The following is a 22,448-nucleotide window of genomic DNA, read 5'->3' on the forward strand; positions in this document are numbered from 1 at the left end:
TGCAAAAGCATGGGGCTTTTGCACCTTCCCTCCTCAGCCCTGGCCTCAGGGCACCCTTACGGCTAGAACACCCTGCACGGACACGCACTGGGTACCACAAACCCAGTTTTAACATCTTTGTGCTTTAAATTCCTTGTGCAAATCTAATTCTGAAACAATCAATTTATTAGAACTAGCAGGAAGAGGTAAATTCTTTAAAGAGAGCTGGGGGAAAGGGAGGGAAATGAGATAAAAAGAGTATTATTCCTTTTCTAGCCTAATTGATTAACTATGTTGCTTCATTTTTTAACAGCACTTGAGTCATACCTTCTCATGTAAGCAGGAAGAGAGGTATGGCTTATGTCATGTTTTTCCATTGGAAGAAACCCTACAACAACTATAAGTACTCCGCAGTATCCATGCCAGTCATCAAAAAAAACCAGCAACAAATCTCTCACAATGATTAGCACAACAAAAAACCCAGTAGAGCACAAGGGAAGAGAGGAATTAATACAAAGGCATAATTATTTCACGGATGTAGCATTTTCAGGATGAATAGCAGCACAAAATGTCAGGTGAGTTGCTCTGAATAGAAGCCACATTTTGAAACTACTTATACCTTCATATATGCACCGGTGACATCAACTTATTTACAAGGAGGTAGATGTAAATATCTGCTGCGCTAGACTATAGACGTCTTAGCTAAATGTCTGTGAAATTCTTTGTAATTATCAGGACTTCTGCTTTAGCTGTGCAGCAATGGTATGGCCAGCGAACACTGAGGCACCACGCTTCACTTCGCCGTGGTTGGTACATGATCTGCTTTCACCAAGGTAGCCCTCAGCACGCCAAAGCTTCCGACTGCTTCTTTGAGATGAACAGGAGCCACCGCTGGAAGGAAAGAGGTGGTCAGTTGGACACGCACACTGTGTTCCTGAAAAGGGAGGAAAATGGAAAGAAAGCTCAAATTGCCCTGCTTTTACTTCTGCTATGACGACAGGCATAGGCACGCAGGACTGCCACCTTTTTGCCCCTCATTTAACGTTTCTAATCATACAGCATTTTGGCAAACCTAGGAAGATCAGCAAGGACCACAGATACAAGTACTCCACTATGCAAAGAGCCACAGGGATCAACCCCTCATGCCAGCCCCTCCAGCCTCACATTATCTGTGCCGCCATGTGTCCAGCAACCTACGCTCAATTCACCTCCCGTTCAACCAGGACCCGGTACAGCGACTCCCCACTTCCACTCTGCTTTTCCTCTGCAGTTGATGGACTGGTTTGGCATTTGCATTCACAAACCAGAACACGGAGCTCTAAAGCAGAGACAGGCCATGCAGGACTGACTTTAAAATCCAATGTAGATTATCATTTTACTCCCTTCCTTTTCATCATCTTCATCCCCTTAATTGCAACATGATTTTTAATACCCATTATTTCAACAGCAGTTGGAGGCTAATACTTTGTACCATCTGAGAAGAGCTTGAAATAAGTCCAGTACTTGATCAACTGCCAACACTAAAAATAAAGTCTTTCTGTCACTAAAGAGCAGGGACTGCCAGTTTTCTAATGGCGTAGATCAGCATTAGCTTTTCAAGTCTCACCAGTTTAGTCATTCTGACCACTAAGTATTTAATTACTCTCCCACCCAGCCACTGCTCCCTGGCACTGGATCAAGACAGTATATAAACCCCTGCCCTTAAATTACTCAGATTTTAGTTCCTGCCTGAAATAAGTCTACATTTCATAATTAGAAAGCTCACAAGCATTTCACTCCTGTGTGGAAAATGTAAATTTAGCTGCTGCAGGTTTGCTTAGCAGAGAAACTTTCTGCTAATCCCCTCATTCTTCAGCTCTACAGGTGCCACATCAGTGGTAATATTGTACCTATTTAACACAGTTCCTACAGGCATTTTTACAATGCAAGCAAAATATATATGTGGTTGCTGCCATCAGCTATATTACATAAACATATTCTAAAGTTCCAAGATGCAACCTTAGATCAGCTTCAGCCAAACTAAGGTGGCCTCCTGCAGCCCAGGGCTGACACTCGCCCCGCTGTTTTGAACAGGCACTATAGGTTGCAGAGTAAGGCCAATGCCAAATGAAGACTAACTTCGTCAATAATGGGGGGTAAAAATTAAAAAAATCACTTTTCAGCCTGCTTGGCCATGTTACGCCACTCACACCACACCTGCTAGTAGGGCAAGCTGGGGTAGGAAGGCATGGCAGGGCCACGCCGTGCTCCAGCAAACGATCCTTTATGGGAAGACTCTCTCCAGGTCTTCTCCTAACGGGAACACCGCTGCAAGTGATTTTAGCTCCAGCTTGGCAAACTAAAGGTGAGATTTGTGTTACCCAACGATAGACCTCAAAGGCAGACAGCAAATCTCCACTGGCCGCTCGCTTCAGGCTTTCTGTAGTCTCCCTGATGGAAGGAGCTTGCAGCAGGCGCTGCCGGCTGGAGCCAGGGCTGCCTCCATCCCCCCCAGTCTCATGCCAGGCCAGCAGACCCTCTCCCCTAACAAGGGGCACTGATACTCATTTGATACCCCACTAAACAGATCCAGGAGCTAAACTGGCTGACAGTGGGACCAGACAAGCACTTACACTGGTATGAAAAGCATATGACAAGAGCAGCAGGAAGGGCAGGACTGAGACAGTCTTGGGCTGCCACATAAGTATTCACTTGGACATCTTGCTTATGTCAAGACAGACAGCTCACACCGCATATAGCCCAGGGAAAAGCTGTTTTTTCAACAGAGAAAGCAACAAAGTCACTCCAGGGCCAGTAGTATTGCTTTCACAGAAACCATCTCTTCCTTATAGACACCAAAGCTCACGTAGGGGAAGAACCATGAACTCCTGCAAACACCAAGACGTGCCCAATTAGCACTAAGTAAGGGCGAAGATGATGTGGCTATATGCAGAAACACCTCAACCCGACTGCAAAGGAAAAGAAAGAGGAGACTCTTTTGGTGGATACATAAACAGTTTATTCATAAGCAGAATATTAGGCCCTTGGTTTCAGCGCACATCATTGTCTTACAGCCACATCAGGTTTTGTTTCAAGATCTGAATCTCACCTTTGTGGCCAGGAAAAAAAAACCAAACGTGTTAGTTTATACAAAGTAAAACACACTCTCACTAATTCTACTTATTCATTCTCATTGCCTGGGAACTGGGAAGATTTTCTTCTTTGCAGTGATTGATTCAGGTGGCTAAATACTCTCCAAGTACCCATCCTGTGCACTCCTGGGGGCTCAGCAAAGCTCATCACTAGACAGACACGTAGCAGCTTGCTCAGTCATTTTCCAGTCCTGTGCAACTCCGAGCCTTCGCGTTCAAGTAAAGAAGTTGTTTTTCTGAGTTTTGCCATTCTTCCTGCCCGCTACCTGAACAAGAGACTGGTATCCACCATGGCTCAGCTGCCATGAAGTGTCATCATTCCCAGCAGGAAAAGGCACCATGTCAACAGCACACAGTTTTCTTTGAAGTGTAACAAACAACGAAACAGATGAATAGGGTGTTGGATAAAGAAATCTTTTTAAAAAGAAAGTGATTCCACACTTCTTCCTGACAGGACCATAGCTGGGATCTTGCAAGCATTTCTGTTTCCATGCAATCATTTGGATTTGCAACATCACTTAACAAGGTGCAGCTTTAAGGAAATGTTTTCTTTCAAATACGTTGAAACCTTGATATAATTTGATATTGCAGCAGAAATTAAGCTATATATTTTCTTAAAACACAGCAAAAAGACCCCTATCTAAACACAGCAATTTAAGGTCTGGACTATAGCTGGCATGTTTAGAGTGGAAGGTAAAGGACAATATAGGAGTTTACTGTCCTATGACAGAGTCTACACATCTCTTTGGCAACAAACTTTTCAAGAACTCCCAATACTGGAAAAAGATGTGTGCTCAATATATGTTTGAGAATCCAATTCACAAGAGTTCTCAAATGTCAACTACACCTTCAGGCAGAGTTCATTTGAACTTGCCTTTATTCACAGGGGAAAAAAAATTAAGAAAAAAATAATCAAGTGACTCTATTAGGGCTGCTCAATCCATAGGAAAGTATTTTTGAGTTTTGTGGGGTTTTTAATCCTGTGGGAAACAAGCTAAAGCAAATCTCAGCATGGCCACCAGTAACAAAATTACTCACTGATGGCTTCTGAGCCTATCGCCCTCATCAGCAATCCAAACCAGGGTCTCAGGGACTGTGCTGGTGGTACCCATGGAAAAAGAGAGGTGGCGGCAAATATGGTGCTGAGAACAAGTGAGCTATTAAAGAAAAGAACCTGTAGAATAAGGTCACTGAAGAGGGCCAAGTGATGCTCGAATGACAGTTCTTTGCTAGACCCCTGCACAGATGCTTTCATAGAGTAACTGAGCACTGTAAGCGTGTTACAGATGCTGCCACACACTGAACTCTTGTCAAAGCATGACAGCAGATATCTTGCTAGTTTGAGAGATGGACACAACTATGGTGTCAACTTTCCCCAGTGACATTAACGACATTTTGAGCCTAATCAAGAACTGTGGTCCCTGTGATCAAAGAAATACAGACCTGATACAAACCTTCATGTTTTCCTAAGAGTAACGTAAACCCAGTTACTTGCTCCAACGCCACGCACATGCCCTGCATGGTTTAGATACTGGCAGCCCAGTGTGAACTCCTGATTGAGTGCTCTGTCAGGGCTTTTGAAGTGTCACACAGCCCCGGCTAGCAGATGCCGAAAAAAGGACGTAGCCAGAAATGGATAGAGCAATGAACACACTCAGCAAGGGGAGGAGTGGCGGGGGAGAGCAAGCTCTTCACCTCTCTAACTACCATTTACAGAAGCAGCAGCCAGGCAGACTGGCTAGGCTTACAGGTGAACTACAGCAATTAGTCACCCTTAAAGTAAAACAAAACCCGGTGGAAGTCCAGCTAGCGGATGGTGATCTCCATGTTTATTGCACTGTCTCACCTGTGCATTAGTCTGCCTTGCAGGTGGGTGGCACAGACAATCCTCAGAAACAAAGGACCATAACCTGGATTAAGAACAAGAGAAATTTAGGAGAGGGCAGGGTTTGTTGACAAAGCCCAGCTGCCAGAGCCACGAAACAGTCTCACTTCTGAGTGGATTACCCCATTTCTGCTGAAGAGGGAAGCCAAGAGCATCGTGCAGGAGGGCTTTTCGGAGGTATCACAGTGCCGCCCCATCTCTGTGCCAGCTGCAAAGGAAGAGGAAGAGCTCGCAGGAGGAAGCAGTGAGCTGATGGCTGGGAGAGCAATCCTACAGATGGGTCTGTCTCACCAGGACATGACTGCATGTCCCCAGGACCATGGACTCACCCCTGGTTGACGGCTGGGTTGCCAGCCTGAAGGCAAGAGCTAGGCCATGAGCAAGTGATTTCATGATCAGGCATAGACAGACGGGTGACGATAACCATGGACGGCGTGGTGACTTGCCTGCTGGAGGCAGGACAGCCAGCCAGCAGAGGCTCTAGAAACAAAATGGCTTGTGTTAGGAAGTTGGACAGTAGGACTGCTAGGGTGTCGCTCCTGCAAATCACGCCATGGCTATCGGTAGGACCAAACGGACAAGCAGCAAGTGTCTCACTGCATGGCTGAGAAGATGGAAAGGAGGAGCCACTGGCAAGTGAGGAAACTCCTGGAATAGAGAAAGGGAGAGACCTTATCAAAGCCAAAAAGAACCAAGGTGCTTACATTAACGGATGGTATCATACAAAATAGCGGATGCATGGGAAATTGTGGTATTTTGCCAAAGAGCCACCAAGGCTTTTACAGAGGGAAGTCATATGACAGAAAGCCATTGGAGTCCTTCGAATAGTAAATAAACACAAAGGCAAGGGAGACCCAGGTGATACAACCCACAGAGATTTCCTAAAGGCTTCCCACTGGGCCCCTCACCAAGGCTCCTAAAGACACTGGTAAGAGGGAAGGTCCTTGCATGATTAGACGTGCATTTCCATGACGAGGAGACTGGAATACATGACAGATTTTCTTTCTGGAGATCTCTGCAGAAATCTTTCCTGAGGTCTGTGGCACCGAATCTACAGGATCTGGAAGAGGACGTTATTAGTAAGGTGGTAACGTTTGCTGATGAAACTAGTCAAGAGGGTAAAGAAAAGGACAAACGTGGAGAAAAATCTTCCAATACTGAGCAACTGGTGATAAAATGGCAGAGGAAATTCAATGCAGATAACTGTAGAGTGAATCACAGGCAAAAAATACACCTAACATCATATAATGAAATGAAAGGCTCTGAGCTCATTACTGCCATTCAGGAAAAAGCTCTTAGGATTATAACAAATAGCTGTAGGAAAATATCAGCTCCAAGCTCAGAAATCAAAGCAAATTCTAGAAATTATTTGGAACGGAACAAAACAAAAGAGAAAATATCATTAGGCCCCTACTTAACAGTGCACTAGATTTTCAGTATCATAAGAAATTCTAGTCCCCACAACCGAAAAGAGATGTGGTAGGCATGAACTAGAAAAAAATTTAACTTAAAAAGATGGGGGGGGACGGGACACACCAAACCCAAACAACTTTCACTGTTTTCCAAAAGCATTTCTTAAGGATTTCTGTGGCATCACAAATGGGATTTATACTATTGGTAGGGCACCACAGAAATAAACAGTGCTTTGGGGGGAAAAACGGCCAAAGAAGAATTCAGAAAGATAAGAAGAGAACAAGCTGTAAAGGGTCTGGGGAAAACAGGCCGCTTGCTCTGCTGTAGCCTCGACCCATGGCAGCTGTGCCAACAGGGACCCAGCCTCCGTCAGGGAGCGCAGGGTTCAGCACAACCGGCAAAACCTTGAGCCTGTGTAAACACTTGTCTGAAAGTCCCATCAGCACAGACTAACAAGGCCGAGCTCAGTTCCTCCTGTTCAACAGAAACATAGAAACACTGATTGTGTTTTACCGGTGCGAGACGAGACCAAAGTGGAGACGGTGGAGAGCTCCAGGGAGCAGAACCCAGACTCAAAGTGTTCTTACAACAAAGCAAAATGGGAAAAATCCTGCACTTCAGTGGGAGACAGCTAAAGGCAAAACAAGGACAAAAAGGACACAGCCTCCGAAGCAACAGGCACCCGGGCCAGGCTGGGCTGAGCGCAGCCCAACCACTGCACCGCTGCATGCGATGGCAGCGCTGCTCCTGCCGGATCCCGGCCCCGCGGTGAGCGCAGCACGCTGGCTCCGGCGGCTCCCACGCTGCGGGGAGCACGCTGCTTGCTTAGGGTCTCAATCCTTCAAAGGAACATTTACTAAGTATGTTGCTATAGCATTAATGATTTATACCATTACTTTTAATTTTGCTTTACTATTCCCTCATCTCCATCCCCACTGGGTAATTAAGGCTTGGCTGAATGACTCAGTGGGGTGCTGCTGAAGAAGAAAGCAAAACTCATTCTGGAATACACTGCAGACAACTGCTTTTAGTAAGGCCCTGAAGATAATTATTCTTGGGCTGGAGAGATCACCACTTAAGTCTCACATTCAATTTGAAAGCAACATACTCCTTAAGAAGCCCAGAGCAGAACAACAAGGCTCACTACAAGTTTAGAAGACATCAACTAGTTGGAAAAGTTAAATGAAGGCAGTCTTACTGTATCTAGGTGAAAAGAAAAACAAGTTTGAGAACAGTCTTCCAGTAGTGGGAAGGCTGTTATGGAAGCGAAAGCAATTGCAACCAGAGGAAAACAAAGAATTCAGTTTCATTTGGAAGAAAGTGGAATTGGGTCAAACACAGGGAAATGCTTCCTAACCGCGCAGCTTGCCAGGCGCTGCAGCAGGCTTCCAGGGGAGGTGCAGATGAGCTCTCTGTGAAGATACTTAGGAAAAGATTAGTTAGCTGTCTTCTGGAAAAACCTCTGATAAACCTGGTTGTGCCTTAGTGCAGGGAACCGGACCGGGTCTTCTGTGATCTCTTCCAGGCAGGCAGCTGTAGCTGTACAACTGCCCTCGCCACTGAGACAGCACACGCTGGTCCTTCTCGGACAGGTCCGAGAAAGAGCAAACAACAAAAAGCCAAATGGTAGGGGAAGAAATGCAGCTTTCAGCATCATACAGCAGAAGGAGAACTATCAAACCACTGCTCAAAGAAGCCAAAGGATTAGGAAAGCAGCTTAGATTGACCGGAGAAGGGGTGAGTGGTTAAGAGTTAACTGAGACCAGGCCATAGCAAGAAATAAAAAAAAAAAAAAAAAAAAGCTGGTAGCTTTGTCAACAACAGGTATCCCCAAATCTCCAAGACTCTGAGAATTTCCTCAGCATAATGCTGCATTTTAAAAGATAACCCTGGAATCAAATTACATTAAAATGTCTTATTTTCCCTAGTGCAGCAGTTTTGTCTTGGACAGGGCTTGAATTTTTAAGTCACTAGCACAATTTGCAGGAAGCTGGGCATAATGTCAGCACATGGATTCCCTCCCAATGACTACAATCGATTCTTTGTTCTTTGTTCACTTTCTGCAACATTGAATAATTTTCTTAAAGATTAACAGCACCTAAAATAAAATGGAAAAGAATGGATTTTGTGGACTGACTGAGTTGTAAACTGAAGACAAGCCAATACTTGAAATAGCTATAAGACAATATTTGGCCATAAGCATAGAGCTCCTTCTATAGCAGCTATTAATAAGGGATCAAAAATAACTCATGCAATATGCTCTGAAGTTTAAACCTTGGCTCTGCTGGCATACGGGCTGGCACGGTCCTGAAGTCTCTCATCAAGAGACAGACAAATTTACCACTTATCTTTTTCAGCATGAGGGAATGCTTGTTCAGAATAACTCAAGTGATATCAATTTAAAAGACAAACCATTTAGGGCTGCGAAGGTCAAATTCTGTTTGTCAGTCATCCAAGAAAGAAAAGAAAAGCTAGTGCAAACCACAAAGTAAAGACGAAATCCATCCTGTGCAAGAACACCTAGATACAGTGTTCAGTCGGATGTATCAGTTCAGGCTACTGCAAGCCAGGAGTAGAAAAACAGCTCAAAAACTGGTGGATTAGCAAGGTGATATTCCATACACATACATACTCTTTCTTTTAGTTTAGAGGACACTAGGAAATATAATCTTCATGCCACTGCAGCAAGTTACCCAAACATTCAATAAAATTGCCTATTAAATGTAAAGCATAATTGCCCTCCAATTATGTAATGCAGTATTACTTAGCCTTCTAAAGATTGCTGGATTTTAATTTTAAAACTATTGCTTTAACATTTGAGCAGGTATTTGGCCTTATTAATTCTCTCCTACCTTATTTTCTCTTCTTGTCTCTGATCTGTAATAAATAATGTCTTTTTAAATATTCTTTGTATCACAGAGGGAATCCTCCTGTCACACCACCCTGGAGCCTGGCAGTCTGTAGCTTAACTTACAGACCTTACACCCATCAAGCAGTTGCTGAACATATCTAAGCTTCTGGCACGAACTATGTCCTAAAGCAATCAGTTCCGCAGCTGAATTTTACCCTGCATGAAAAAATACTTGTTTTAAAATTCTGATGTCCGTTAATTCTTCCTTGTGGGAAAAGGCAAACATTCCTAATCACATCTTACATATAATTTTGGATACTTCTATTATCTGTGCTCGTGGCTTTCCACCAGTCAGAAGGAACTGCAGACAGTTTTGATCTTTCCTTGTATAGAAACCACTCCCTGACTTTGATCACCTTGCTGTTATTTCCCGCATCTATTGACGACATTTTTTTTTTGAGATGGTAGAAGGAAGACTGCACATACTAATCTACAGATGGGCACAACATGAGCTTAGACTGACTTTATGACTGCAACTTTATTTATTCCTTTCTTAGTAATTCCTAATGTTTGATTTGCTTTTTTACCCACTGCAGTACTTCCATGCTATCACATTAAATCCCAGAAAACCCTTTTCCAGCCTGTAACAGCTGGACTGGAATACACTGTTTCCCCATAAACATTACTTCCCATTTACTGACCAAATTGTGCTGGCCATTTTATCAGCAAATTAGCCAGTATTGTGAAACCCTTCGCTGTCAGCTTTCGTTTTATTATCCTGAATATGCAGTACTATCATCTAACTGTTGCCTCACTCTTTGTTCCCTTTTCCATCTCGCATGTGGGCGTGCAGAGCAGCACAGACTAGAGGGGAGATGCACAGGGTATCTCCCCTTCCTCCTGTAAACTGACCTTTTATTCCCAGCCTTTGCTTTATCTCTTTCAGACAGTCATTAATCAATTATAAGATCTCTGTTTATTTCACAACAGCTTTGTTTCTTAGGACTTCTGCAGAGGGACTTGACAGAAGTGTTCTGGAAATCCAAATGTACTACCTCAATCAGATTTCTCCTTTCCACGTGCTGGTTGACTCCTTTGGGTTTATCATTTCCCAGGTTCTTCTTGGAGTCCTTTTTGGAGACCAGCACCACATGGAGAACTCTTCCCACTGACATGGTCCTGCTGCAGCGATGGTCCTCTGGTAATTCTAATTCTTTTTTTTTTTTTTTCTTTTTTTTTTTCTTTTTAAAGTGATGTGTTAAACACAACAGATCATAGCTTAGTGACTTCATATGCCAGTTCCTCTGGAACTAATACCAGCTGGTGCTGAAGACCCAACACTTCATTTGTCTGAGCAGTTCTGGAACCTCTTCTGTCAATACTGCAGCTTGGTAAAGCTCAGAAAGCTCTATTTTTATTTTTTTAAGAGATCTGTGTACAGGAAAGACTGAAGGCATGCAGACACAGTATCACTGAGAAGCAATACAGAACTGTTCAGCACACAATGGCAAAACTGGGACAGATTTGTCATTTGAAACTATTTAGCTGAGCTGCGTCCAAGACTCAGACTCTTCCAATACTCCCCAGAAAAAAAACACAATACTGTGTGCTCCCTGAATACAGCACATATCTATTACGGTGATTTATGATAGAGAGAAGAAGGCACACAGGCCACCCCATATAATTATATGTCACAAGGAACAATGTATCATTCTTTCAATTTTGAAATAATTAAGCTTTAAATTCCACTAAATCATCACTTTTCAATTTTCTTCATCCAAAGTCCCCCTGCTCCACAGATACAATATGTAGAAGTCTGCAGAAAATATACTCGCCCTCGTGCACCCACCTCTAAATATATTCCACCTTCCAGTTCCATGTATATCAGGAGAGCCCGAGGAGCATGTGTATGAACAGGCAAGGGATGCAAACTCCAGGAGCAGAGGTGCCCATAATCTTGCCAGAAAGCTGGAAGGCTCATGTATCGAGCTTTGCACACAGGTCTAACGCACCCAGCATCTAAGACGCAGCTCATCTCACACCGGGGACGGTGCTGGGATGAAAAGTACAGACCGAGGGGCTCTTACTGCCTCTCAGTTCTCCCCCCTAATTAGACAAGAGAAGCTAAGGGACAGAGGGTCTGGGTGACAATATGGCAGTGGGTAGGTAAGTGACACGGGACTGGAGGCAAGCCCAGTAGCTCCATGGCAGTCAAACCCCTGGAGGGGCACTCTGGTCCAGAGAGCATCTGAGCCATCCCGGAGCAGCACATGCACCTGGAGGATGCAGGAGCAGCCAGCGCATGGTGGAACTGCCCAGGAAATGCAAACAAACAGCAGTCAGGTCCCAACCAGGACTACCAAAAGGAATACAGAGCAACAAGTTGTCCAACAGCACTGATTTCCTCACCAGTTCCTTCCCCTCCTAGCCAGAGGCTATCCAGCTTGGCCCAAACGCTGCTGACACCTGCTCTCCCCTCACTGCTCTGCTTGCAGAACGGCTGGTCTACATGTCACGGGAGCTGCTCAGCCCTACCCACCAGCCAGGTTTCCTCACCCGCTGGCAGGAGCGGTGCTTTGCCTGTACAAAGGTTTGGCACTCAAAGCTACTTCTTAAACCCAGCTCCCCAGGGCAGCATATCTGCCTGCTGGGCGCAGGCTGGGCACACGGGGCTGACAGCCCTGTCTGACTCCTCACGAGTTCGTGTGGGTGCTAAGGCTAAGCAAAGTCGGACCCTAGGACATGCTTTTTGCAAGGACATGAGCTAAGCCCTCCTGGTTTACAGCTGCTCACTCTTGCAGGTGATCCACAGGGGCCGAGCAGCCATCACTCAAGGGCTGCCTGCACAGCTACGGCTACTCCCTCCCTCCACAGAGCCCAATCCGTACCCTAGTGCCTCCTGCACCCCCTTTCCATACCCGGATGGCATTGAGCAGCAGCTAATATTTGAAGTGCAGCACTGATTAAATTGGTAGCTGGACTGAAAGTAACAAAGGGCCCCACCGAAGTGCACTCACAAGCCAGAAATGACAACTCAGCTTGCTTTAGAGCATTTCCTACAGTGTCAGCCGTTCTGCACATGGGAGCAGCAAGAAGCATTCTTCAGCAACTGGAAGACAATTGCTAAGCCAATTAATAAAACTAAGGCAGTCAGGAAAGATAAGTGAATACTCCTAGCCTTAAGAGCCACTGATGTCTGTACTGCAAGATGGTTAAGTAGCATCTATCAAAGTAGTGGTAAGAAACAGAAATCCACAATCATCATCTCCCTTGGGAGACACGACCTGGCAGTACTTCTAATTGCATGTCTACTCCTGAAGAAAAGAGGTCATGACATGCCTTAAAACTGAACTGGTGCTGACAGATAAGCAGTTTTGAATCGCTAGTTAAGTCATCATGCAAGTTTGCACCAAAAAGTAGGGAAGGCATTGCAGGTATGAGACGACAGCAATTGCTCACTAGCCGTGTTCCTGCAAGACGGAACTCTGAAGAAATGAAGAGACAAGTCAACTAGAAAGAACCACTCGTATTTCCCTCCCGGCAGGGACCTCACCTTAAAACTTAAAATGTTTTAGAAGGGGAAAAAAAAAAATATCAGGGAGGTAAGGGAATCAGAAAAACACCCCAGAAATGTCTAGTTTGCTGTGCACAGGGGTGTCCAACAGCCACTGCAGAGAGCTACAGGCAAGTAGAACTGAAGTTTCATGTAGTGCGTGCATCTACAGAAGCACTGCAGCTGAGCATCTGGTACAAGACTGGCACACCAGCTACAGGGCAAGGACTAGGCACAGCTCCCAGGGAAAGCAGACTGGCCCTGCTAGCCACATCGTGCAGCACCAGAGCCCCAGCCCAGGGAATAAAGGAGAAGAAATGGCCACGTATCACTTCTAGGACCAGGCGGGATGCAGACATGGCTGAGGGAGCTGGCTGACATTGCTGCGAAGTCACTGTCATCTTTCAAAGGTCATGGTGATAAAGGGAGGTTCCTGATGACATGCAAACATCAGCCTTCATGTAAGAAGGATTCAGGGGACTACGGGCCTGTCAGACCCACCTCAGTCCCTGGAAACGCTATGTAGTAAATATCAGAACGCAGCAAGCCCAGATGGCTGGAGCACAGTGTAGTTCATTCGGCTTCCTAAGAACACAGTGAAGAAGCACAAAGCAAGACAAGAACTGAGAGCCAGCATCAAGTGATGAAACCAGTTCTAAAGGTTCAACCTGGACGCTGCCTCCTTTGGAAGCAAGCTGCCAGCGCTTTCTAACCTTCTTCAGAGAGCACTATTTCAGCTCAGTATTCATAACTCTGCTTGAAATACTTGCTGTAGACCGCTTAAAAAACACCTCTTGCATCAAAAAAGAAAGATGTTTTGGTAACCGGCTAGAATGTAGCATTCTGCATGTGCCATCGAGTTCCTTCACAAGCATCTTTGCCACTGTAATCATTTCTGGTAACTGGAATGGTTCTATTAATGCAACATTTAGATCATACCAACAGTACGAACATCACCTGCAATGTTCATTAAAAGACTCAAGCAAGGGCATGCAGTCTGCTAGCACAGGAACTTCTGCTGGCATGATCACATCAATTAAAAAAAAAATACTAAATCAGACACTTAGCAAGTCTGTAGTGTTTGCATGACAGTCACGGGTGCAGTTAAACTCCTGCCCAGGCTCCGGACATGCACCTCTTCCTGGGCAGGTGTAGGCTGTGCTAATGAACCAGTTAGCTCAGGTTTGGTCGCTACCCACAAAAACACCAAACCTGTCCACACTGGAGAGCATGTCACCTCGCTTAGAGGAACCAAAGAGCAAATGGGGTAGAAAAATGGCTTGTTAGATCAAAATTTACAACATTTAATCCTCCAAAACCACAACGGTATTTAAGGTAAATATTCTGATGATTTCTGTTGGCAGAGGCAGGGTCTCTGTTAATGATGTAACTCGGAGCAGTGCCCTGGCTATACCAGAACAATTAAAGCAAACCCCATTACTCACAGCCTGCTGGGTCAGAGTTCACCTGCCCCAGCAATTTCCAAGGGAGAAATCCCTATTAACATCTCTCACACGAAGTATCAAGTTGCCGCTCAAGATCAATCCATAATTAATAACTGTTTTGGGCAAGGCTGACAATTCCTATCAACTCAAATCCTGGAAGAGGCAGAGAAATTCTGCTTCACACGTTGACTTCAGGCTGGAACCACTGCAGCAGTACTCCAGGACGCATCACTTCAAGCGCAGACAACACAGTTAATTCAGCGCAGCTCCCTGTGCGGGCCCTACCAGCTTCAAGCTGGTTTACGTCCGTTTGGGTTATGGTATTGTATTTACAAGTCCAAACTAAACAGACATAAGCCAGGTTAGGCCAGTGGAGCCCACACACAAAGTTGCATCAGTTCACTCCATCACTGTTAGAGCCAGCTCTTGCTAAACCAGCAGTTGTGTTTAGACAAGGCCCAATACCACCAGTTGTTGCTATCACACAATTTCAGATGTAAAAAAGCATAAAGCTTTGCAATGAAATTGCATTACCTCTCTAAGACAGCAAGGAATGACAAATTATAAATAGGAGGTGGCTTCAGACAGATTCCAGAAATGGATGGTGAGCAATCACGGTGGCAAATCGATGCTCCAGCTCAGAGTATCAGAGAGGGGCTAGGTTTAGTTTTACCCTGAAAAGGCAGTGGCACATAAAAGGCTAATGGCAGGTGGTCATTCTGCATTCTGTACATTTCACAAAGATTTATGAGCAAGGCTGAATGCTGGAAAAGCAATGCTGAAACTGCTTGTGTCCCTCCGCAAGGTCAGCTTATTGTGTTATGGAAACATTTCTAGTGAGACTCTTAACAAGTTAAGACTGTTCGATCTTTTTCAGCTACAGCAAACAAGCTACTAAGAAAAAAACAGCATTAAAAAGCCTCACAGCATTTACTCTTTAAGAGTGAACTTCCAGTTGTTTTCAGATGAGCAAAGACTACATTTAAGCTGAGAGCTTAAAGCTGAAAGGAGACTGATCTTTCAAAAATCTGTTTAACATGAAAATATTTAACAAGAGTGCCCACAAATGTTTTTTCTGAAGTACTAGTCATTTGTAAGTACTGTACGTTGTAATTATTGTAAATGAACACTGTCAAGAGAAATTGTGTAGGTATCTGAATCAAGAATATTAATGTTCATGATTGTCAACAGTTTGATGAGGAAATAAAGGCCTGACGCTCGGGATCTGGCTGCCAGCAGCGTGAAGTGTCATTCTCAGTAGCCTGGGAACCTAGAAAAGCAAATTTCCTCTGAAAAACATGTTTTAAGAGTGAAGTATTTAAGAATGATCCTGTTCTACCACAGCAGGAGATGCATCTCTGGAGCGAAGGGAGGAAATCAGAGAGCTTACAGGTGCCACATCTTAGCAGCCCCAACAGCACAGGCAGATCACATCTCCCTCCGGTTTCAAGAAGTTGACAGCAGCTCGAACCATTTCTCTGCACAGGCCTGTACGGGCTACATTCACCATGAGGTTGCTCTTAAATCCATTCATGCTGAAGCAAACCCCGTAAAAACAGGCACCTAAATCCCTACCGCGTTATTCCTTTAAAGCTCTTACAAACTGAAATTTTCCTGCTATGGCCGCACCTTCCATGCCCGTGCAGATCAGTTTGCTGCAGCCCAATAAAGGAGATTGCAGGGACAGCTGTTGCACCTCCCTTCAGGACAGCTGAAAATAAACTGCAGACTCAGATCCCAGGATTTATACTGGGCACCTTCACCGTGCTGGGGCCGTACCATTATCAGTAGGTCAAAGAGTTCACTCATTTGGAGAGCTTGCGACTGGAGGGTGGGGGCTGCTATTCCCCTGAAAATGTCTGGGTTTCCCCTTCATTCATTTCTTTTTTATCCCAGCCCTGTGCAAACGCACATTTTTTTAAAAAGCAGAGCAGGTGTTTATTTAATGCTCCCCTGTCCTCATTTGTATGCAGAAGTTAGAAAGAAAAAACAATCAGTTTCTACAACCGCTTACATACTATTCCCCTCTCCCCATCTTCTTAAAGACTTGCTCTGATATGCAGTCTGACTAGGCCTTTTTGACTTATGGTATATAATAATACTCAATTGAAAGCTAGCATACCAATGCAAAAGTCTTATATTTTAATATTAGTCAGTTATTATCTCAGTATATTACAACACACAGCACTTCAGATGTCTCACAAGCCCCACAGTACCTAATCTGAAACTCGAAGTCTCTAAACACGTATACAGCTCCCAGCCTCTAACACTCACCATTAAAATAAGCAAGAGGCATTATAAATTGCAAAAACACCACCAGGATGATGGTAGTTTCCTCCAGGTTACAGCCGAGAGAGACCTGCACAGAAACGTTGCCTTTAATGTTTCAGCAGGTCTTGGCTACGCCAATGGGAGCTGCAAGACACTGTCTGGAGCAGCCACCGTTCCAGGCACCGCATTCATGGCTCACTCCATTTTTCACTGAGCTGGCTTTCAACCTTATCAAACCACGTTGATTCAGACAAGTATGCAGCATGAAAGACTTGTCTCTATCTCTAATGCAGGCTCAAGAATTTTACTTGCAAAAGTCAGGAAGTTTTCAGCGTATATGAAGTATCACAAGCTTTCCCTAAAATACCTTCACTTCCCAGAGCTTTCCATGTGGGCTGGAGCTCTGGACTGCCCAGCAGCACTGCTACAGAGATGAGAACTTTTCTGTACACAGCACTAAGGGACCAGGGTCATCACTTCTAGCTGCTGCCATAAAGGAAGTTGTAGCTGCAAATCCTACCAGTTCACTTGCTCACTGTTTAGGGGAGCAATGGTGCCTGACTCATCTCATCACTAAACAGGATAAACAGAGGCTGAGGAAGGAAACAATGAAGATGCACATTTCCCATCACAAATATCCATCTACTTACTACAACAGAGTAAGTTTCCTCCCAGCATCCAGTAGCTGAGCGAATGCTGTGGTTGGCTTCAGTTTCCAGAAACCTAATTAACCAGTTGAGAAACTGCCCCTAACCAAAACAAAGGAAGATCTCAGCTGCAAGGAGCAGCAACTCTCCAAGGCTCTAACTCCTTTCAGCTCAAGGTTAGTTTGTTCAGGCTAGAGTTAATTCTGCCCACTTAGGACACTGTTTTGAAATAGAGATGCAAGGGACAGACAACTGAACTAACCCACAGGGACAAAACATCAAGCCAAAAAAGTGACTGAGTGAGCCAAAAGCAAGAAAATAAAAGCATCAGGTTTGTAAAACAGCACTTCAGATTTTAACTGGCTTTGTCTAATAAACTCCTGGTGTACCGTAGGTAGCTTCCAAGCTTTCCCACTTAATTTACAGTACGTACTATTGTATCCCCCTCTACACGTGAAACCCAGAAAAACCTACTATGCCACTTACCCTAGCGATAAACCCTATTTTTGACAGTGTCATATTACAGTCTGATGAGCAGCATTAAATACAGTACACACAGCTTGCAACTTCTATTTTCACTGGCAGCAGCATACCTTCGGAAAGAAACTTTGCAGAGTACGGTGGAAAAGGTATGACTCTCCCTAGATAACCTTCTCTTCCTAGGATTAATATATTTTTAGGCAATGCGGCCACCCAATCATAAAAAACGTAGCCTGATGTATGCACTACCGATTAAAAGAGGAGAAGCTGAACTACAGCTGCGATTCCCCAAACATATACATGTGGTACCCAAATACTTCATTCAAAAGTTTTCATGCCACTGTACGTTGTGTCATAGCCTCACATCTCAAGGCACAAGCTAGTTTTTACCTTCTGGTGATTAAGAAACTTCTCCTAGAAGCTGCTGCCATATGAGCACTGTGTGGGTTACGACTGTCAGATTGATCCCAGTTCCCCTGTAAAAACAAACCCAGACTGCTTCAGCCACTACTACAGTTCCAACCCTTTTGCTCCATGCTCTCTAGCAGTGACATCCTAGCTAGAAAAAAACACCCGTTCACATAGCAACCCTCTCTTCCTTCCCCTCAGTCTCCCAGATTTTATTCCAATGATTCTCCCAAGAGTCCCCAGACTGCTGTGATTCAGTTGAATGGTCTGTAACGCGTTCCCCCTGGTTGGTTTTGGACTGTCCAAAAATTCTGCAACCTTTTGCTTTGCTAGGACTTCACCCAACATCTGGAAATGAGTAAAGGGCCAAATCTGCTAAGCAGCAATCAAAAAATTGACCAGCCCGAGTTTGACATGGATGCTGCTTTGTAACGCTCTGAAGAGCAACCAGACCTGCCTGCAGCTTTACAGCTCTGGCTCAGAAGCAGGAGTAACTTAAACTGGGACTGCTGGAGAGGTTATAGCCTCCGCTATCCAACCCACAATCACTGCACAAAGTACCTGACTTTTCATGAAGCAGCTTCTGAGTTACCACAGGTGCCCAGCAGCTGAAAATAAGCGAGTGAGTGCCAGATGAGTACTGTAAGTGACAGAAACTCAGTAGTTATTTCATGAGTGACTCACTCCTTCATGGAACAGGCAAAAGGGACAAAAACAAAACAACAGCTAAATCAAAGGGCAGGCAAACAATAACCAACCTTTTCTGTTGCCATCATTTGTGCACCAGTCCTTAAAGGCAAGCAACCATTGCCTATTACCTTTGGAGATGCCTTCCCAACTAGAAGGATCAAAACTTTTTTGTCCCTTAAGACTTATTTTTTGTAAAAATTTACTCTTCTGTTCCATCTGTCACTCAGGAGGAGGAGAGCGCTTTTCGTGCCCACTTCTCGCCACCTGCAAACACTAAAGAAGCTCAACCGTGGCCAATGGTTTGTTTCACCTACTGGTAGAGGTCTTCTTGACAACTTCTAAATGTTCACTCACACTTAGCTAGTATCTCCCTTTTCCATTCTGCACTAGACACAAAGCCATTGCCCAAAAATACACTACATTCAATGAATTGGGTTAATCGCTAAAAAGATGGGATTGGTGTTCATCCAGCAGCATTTTGCAGGTACTGAGGTAAAAGATACACACGTAACTGAAGCCACAATACAGGTAATAGACATTGGCCTGAGGTTTAGGCTTATGCTGCACCCAGTGCCTCCAAAGAGAAGGACAACGCAAGCTGGAGGCTCAGAAACACCACTTGTAATTTAAAAGGTTATTTTCAAAATACAGCTTTATAGCTATAAATAGCAAAGACAGCTTCTCACCCAGCGAGTACACAATGGTTCTTAGTCACAGTGGCCCAGATACTGGAGAAAGTGTCATTTTACCTTTGTTGAACGCCACACAACATTTGGGACCACTGTGCACTTCAAACTAACCCAATTTGTAAGACAGGTCTTAGGTTTTGTAGAAGTAGATGCCGACTCTGACAAATTAAGTCAATTGACTTTGTTAACCCTTCCATTACCTAAAAGATATTTGCTTGTACAGACCAATTCTCACTTAATATTAAGTTCTTTAACCAAAGGAAAAAAAAAAAGCCTATCCAATCTTTCTTGCAAGAAAGCAAACTCTTTTCAATGCGTAGGATTTCTTCCCTCACTGCATGGCTGTTTGGTTTTACAAATATTAAATGAGAGCAGACAGTTACTATGATCTGCCCTCTATCTCATAATGTTATGTTATACTAAAAGAAGTCATTAAAAAAATCCTCATACATACAACATTCGTTTCATTTATCAACCAGCACTCTGGGGACCCCCAGCCTAACTGGACCTCAGCTGACACTTGACCATAGACAGTATCATTCCCCAAGTAATATGAAAACAAACATATTTTGGACACCTTCAGTGACAAGCAACTCATAACAACCTCTTCAACCACGATAACAGACATTTTCATCTGATACAGATTTACAGACTGAGGACATACACACACAACAAAACTGCCAGCAAATCAGTGTTTGTTCCATTTGGGCATGCAAGTACATCTCGGTACTCCTTGGTGTGGTCCAGAGATAGTCCTGATGAGAAAGTGTTGATACATCAATGGGACACTGAAATAAAGTTTTTATTAAATTCAAAATAAGGTCAACCTGCCTTCCTGTCAAGTTTCTGAAGAAACACTTCATGTCAGAGACTTGTTTGTACAGCTCGCATCTGCTCGACTACTCACTCATCTAAAAGCTCTTCCCAGTACCAAGCCCTAGGTGTTACTGTTCAATATGTTACCTGACACTTAGCCCCTACAACAATTCTTTACGTATACAGAATTACACTTGCAGCCTCCTGTCAATATATGGCTCGTCATATACTGAAGAAGTTTGACCTTGCAGACATAACTGCCCATTGTCTGATGAGTCTAATGCACTTCACGATACACTGTTGGCCAAGCATCACATTACGTACATCAGCAAGATACCTGGGTATTTCTGAAGAGACCATCAACAATCCCGGCTGGAAAGCCCTCATGAAGTCATCTCAGCTCTACCTTACCTCTACCCGCCTCAGGTTCAGCCTTCTTGCTTGTCAAAATGCTTTCAATAACCAGCTCTTCAGTAACTGCCTCTCACCAGCGTCTATATGATTCCTTATTCATTCAACTAATAATAAATGTATACGTGCTGTATGGGAGTCTACTTAAGCAGTGTAACTTATCCGCTATTGCCATACCGAGACCCGAAAAAGCCAAAACCAAAACACAGCCGAGCCATTACAAAGTTCACTGCCTCGCCAACTGAAGTCCTATTCAACCTGACAGTCCGTAAGCTCCTATGCTCTTTGCTTCGTAACTTATTTTTGGAACTCCAGAACAAAATGAGTAAATATCACTGTTCCTTGCTCACCGACAGCCATGAGCAAGCGAGCTTGTGAACAGACCTTTTAAAAGTCCCAAATGCTTCAGTTCAGTACTACCAGCCCAGCAAAGAAGAAAGCCTAGCCTAATCAACTCAATTACTGCCCTGCTATTTGTGCTATTAAAGCATTATTCCTTACAAACACACATTATTTCCAGATGTTATTCCTGGACTCTGCTTCTCCTAGTCCCGTTGCTACACTACATGCTTAATCTACGAGATCTTGAGCTAAGGAAATTTTCTTCCTGAGGCTGGCCTGGATTCAAATCAGATTCATTTCACTGACCAGACGCAGCAATCTGGGCCACCGATTTGACATGCCCTGCTGCACTGTGCACCAGTCTCAGGCAGCAACAGGTCCCCCCGTAGCACAGGGTAGCGGCTTCACCCGCTCCCTTTGCTTCGTAACTTATTTTTGGAACTCCAGAACAATGTGAATAAATACCACTGCCCCTTGTTCACCGACAGCCACGAGCATTCCGGCGCGCTCTGTGCAGGGCAGCAGACACCGCAGGTGTGAGCGGCACACACCTTCCCGGTCAGCGGGGCCTCCCGGGCTGCCGCCGGTGACCACCTCTGCAAGGTCCTGGGCACGCTGGGCGAGGGCTGGGGGAACCCGTGCTGCTGTGGGGACGCGGGCGAGCTCCGGCCCGGAGCCCCTCGGGCAGCTTCAGGGCAACGCCGGTGCGACAACACGGCGGCAGCGCAGCCCCCCGGCACGTCCCCAGCGCAGCGGACCCCCAGCAGCCCCCCAGCACGGAGGCAGAACTGTCCCAAAATCAGCCAGCGGCCACCAGGCCGAGCCCCCGGGCAGCCCTGCGGGAGCGCGGGCACCGGGCTGCACCGCCCCGGGGCTGCACCGGCGGGACGGGGCTCGGCTCGGCCCCCCGGCGCTTTGTTTACGAGGACCCGGCGCGGCGGCCGCGCTGCGCGCCCCCGGCCCCGGCGCAGAGCGAGCGCTGCCGGCAGCGGGGCCTCGCTCGGCGGCGGCCCGAGGGAAGGGGCCGCTGGGCCGCCCCCCGCCGCGGGCCCGGGCTCCCGGTACCTGGTGCAGGGCTGTCAGCCCGTCCACGTTGGTGGTGTTGATGCGGGCGCCGCGGCCCAGCAGGCGCTTCACCTCCTCCGTGTCCCCGCTGGAGCAGGCGGCCAGGAAGACGGCGCCCTCCTCGAAGCGGACGCGAGACCCCCCGGCGCCGCGGTGCCGGCCCCGGCCGCCCCCCGCCGCCACCGGCTCCTGCTCCGTCAGGGAGCCCTTCCAGCGCCGCAGCTGCTCGGCCCGCCGCAGCCGCGCCGACTCGGCCCGCTTCCCGCCCAGGTGCTCCGGCTCTGACATCGCCGCCGCTGCACTGAGCGCAGGGAGCGCGCCGCGCCTCAGCCGGGAGCGGGGCGCAGCGCCCCCGCCGCCATCTTCGCTACG

At 45.7% G+C, this 22,448-nt stretch overlaps 1 protein-coding gene across 3 annotated transcripts in view; it reads right to left on the minus strand.

Moving 5' to 3' along the window:
- PPP1R12B (protein phosphatase 1 regulatory subunit 12B) overlaps positions 1-22,448 on the minus strand; it is a 122,288-nt gene extending 99,840 nt beyond the window's left edge. Inside the window, exon 1 of one of the 3 annotated variants that reach the window (XM_037410285.1) lies at positions 22,077-22,448. In XM_037410285.1, the coding sequence (XP_037266182.1) occupies positions 22,077-22,364 (288 nt within the window). In that variant the 5' untranslated portion in view covers positions 22,365-22,448. Of the gene's footprint in view, positions 1-598; positions 904-22,076 lie in introns of those variants that run through there. The other 2 variants (XM_037410288.1, XM_037410286.1) reach the window with 2 other exon arrangements.

The sequence above is a fragment of the Falco rusticolus genome, chromosome 17 (assembly GCF_015220075.1).
Source record: "Falco rusticolus isolate bFalRus1 chromosome 17, bFalRus1.pri, whole genome shotgun sequence".
NCBI classification, from domain to species: domain Eukaryota; kingdom Metazoa; phylum Chordata; class Aves; order Falconiformes; family Falconidae; genus Falco; species Falco rusticolus.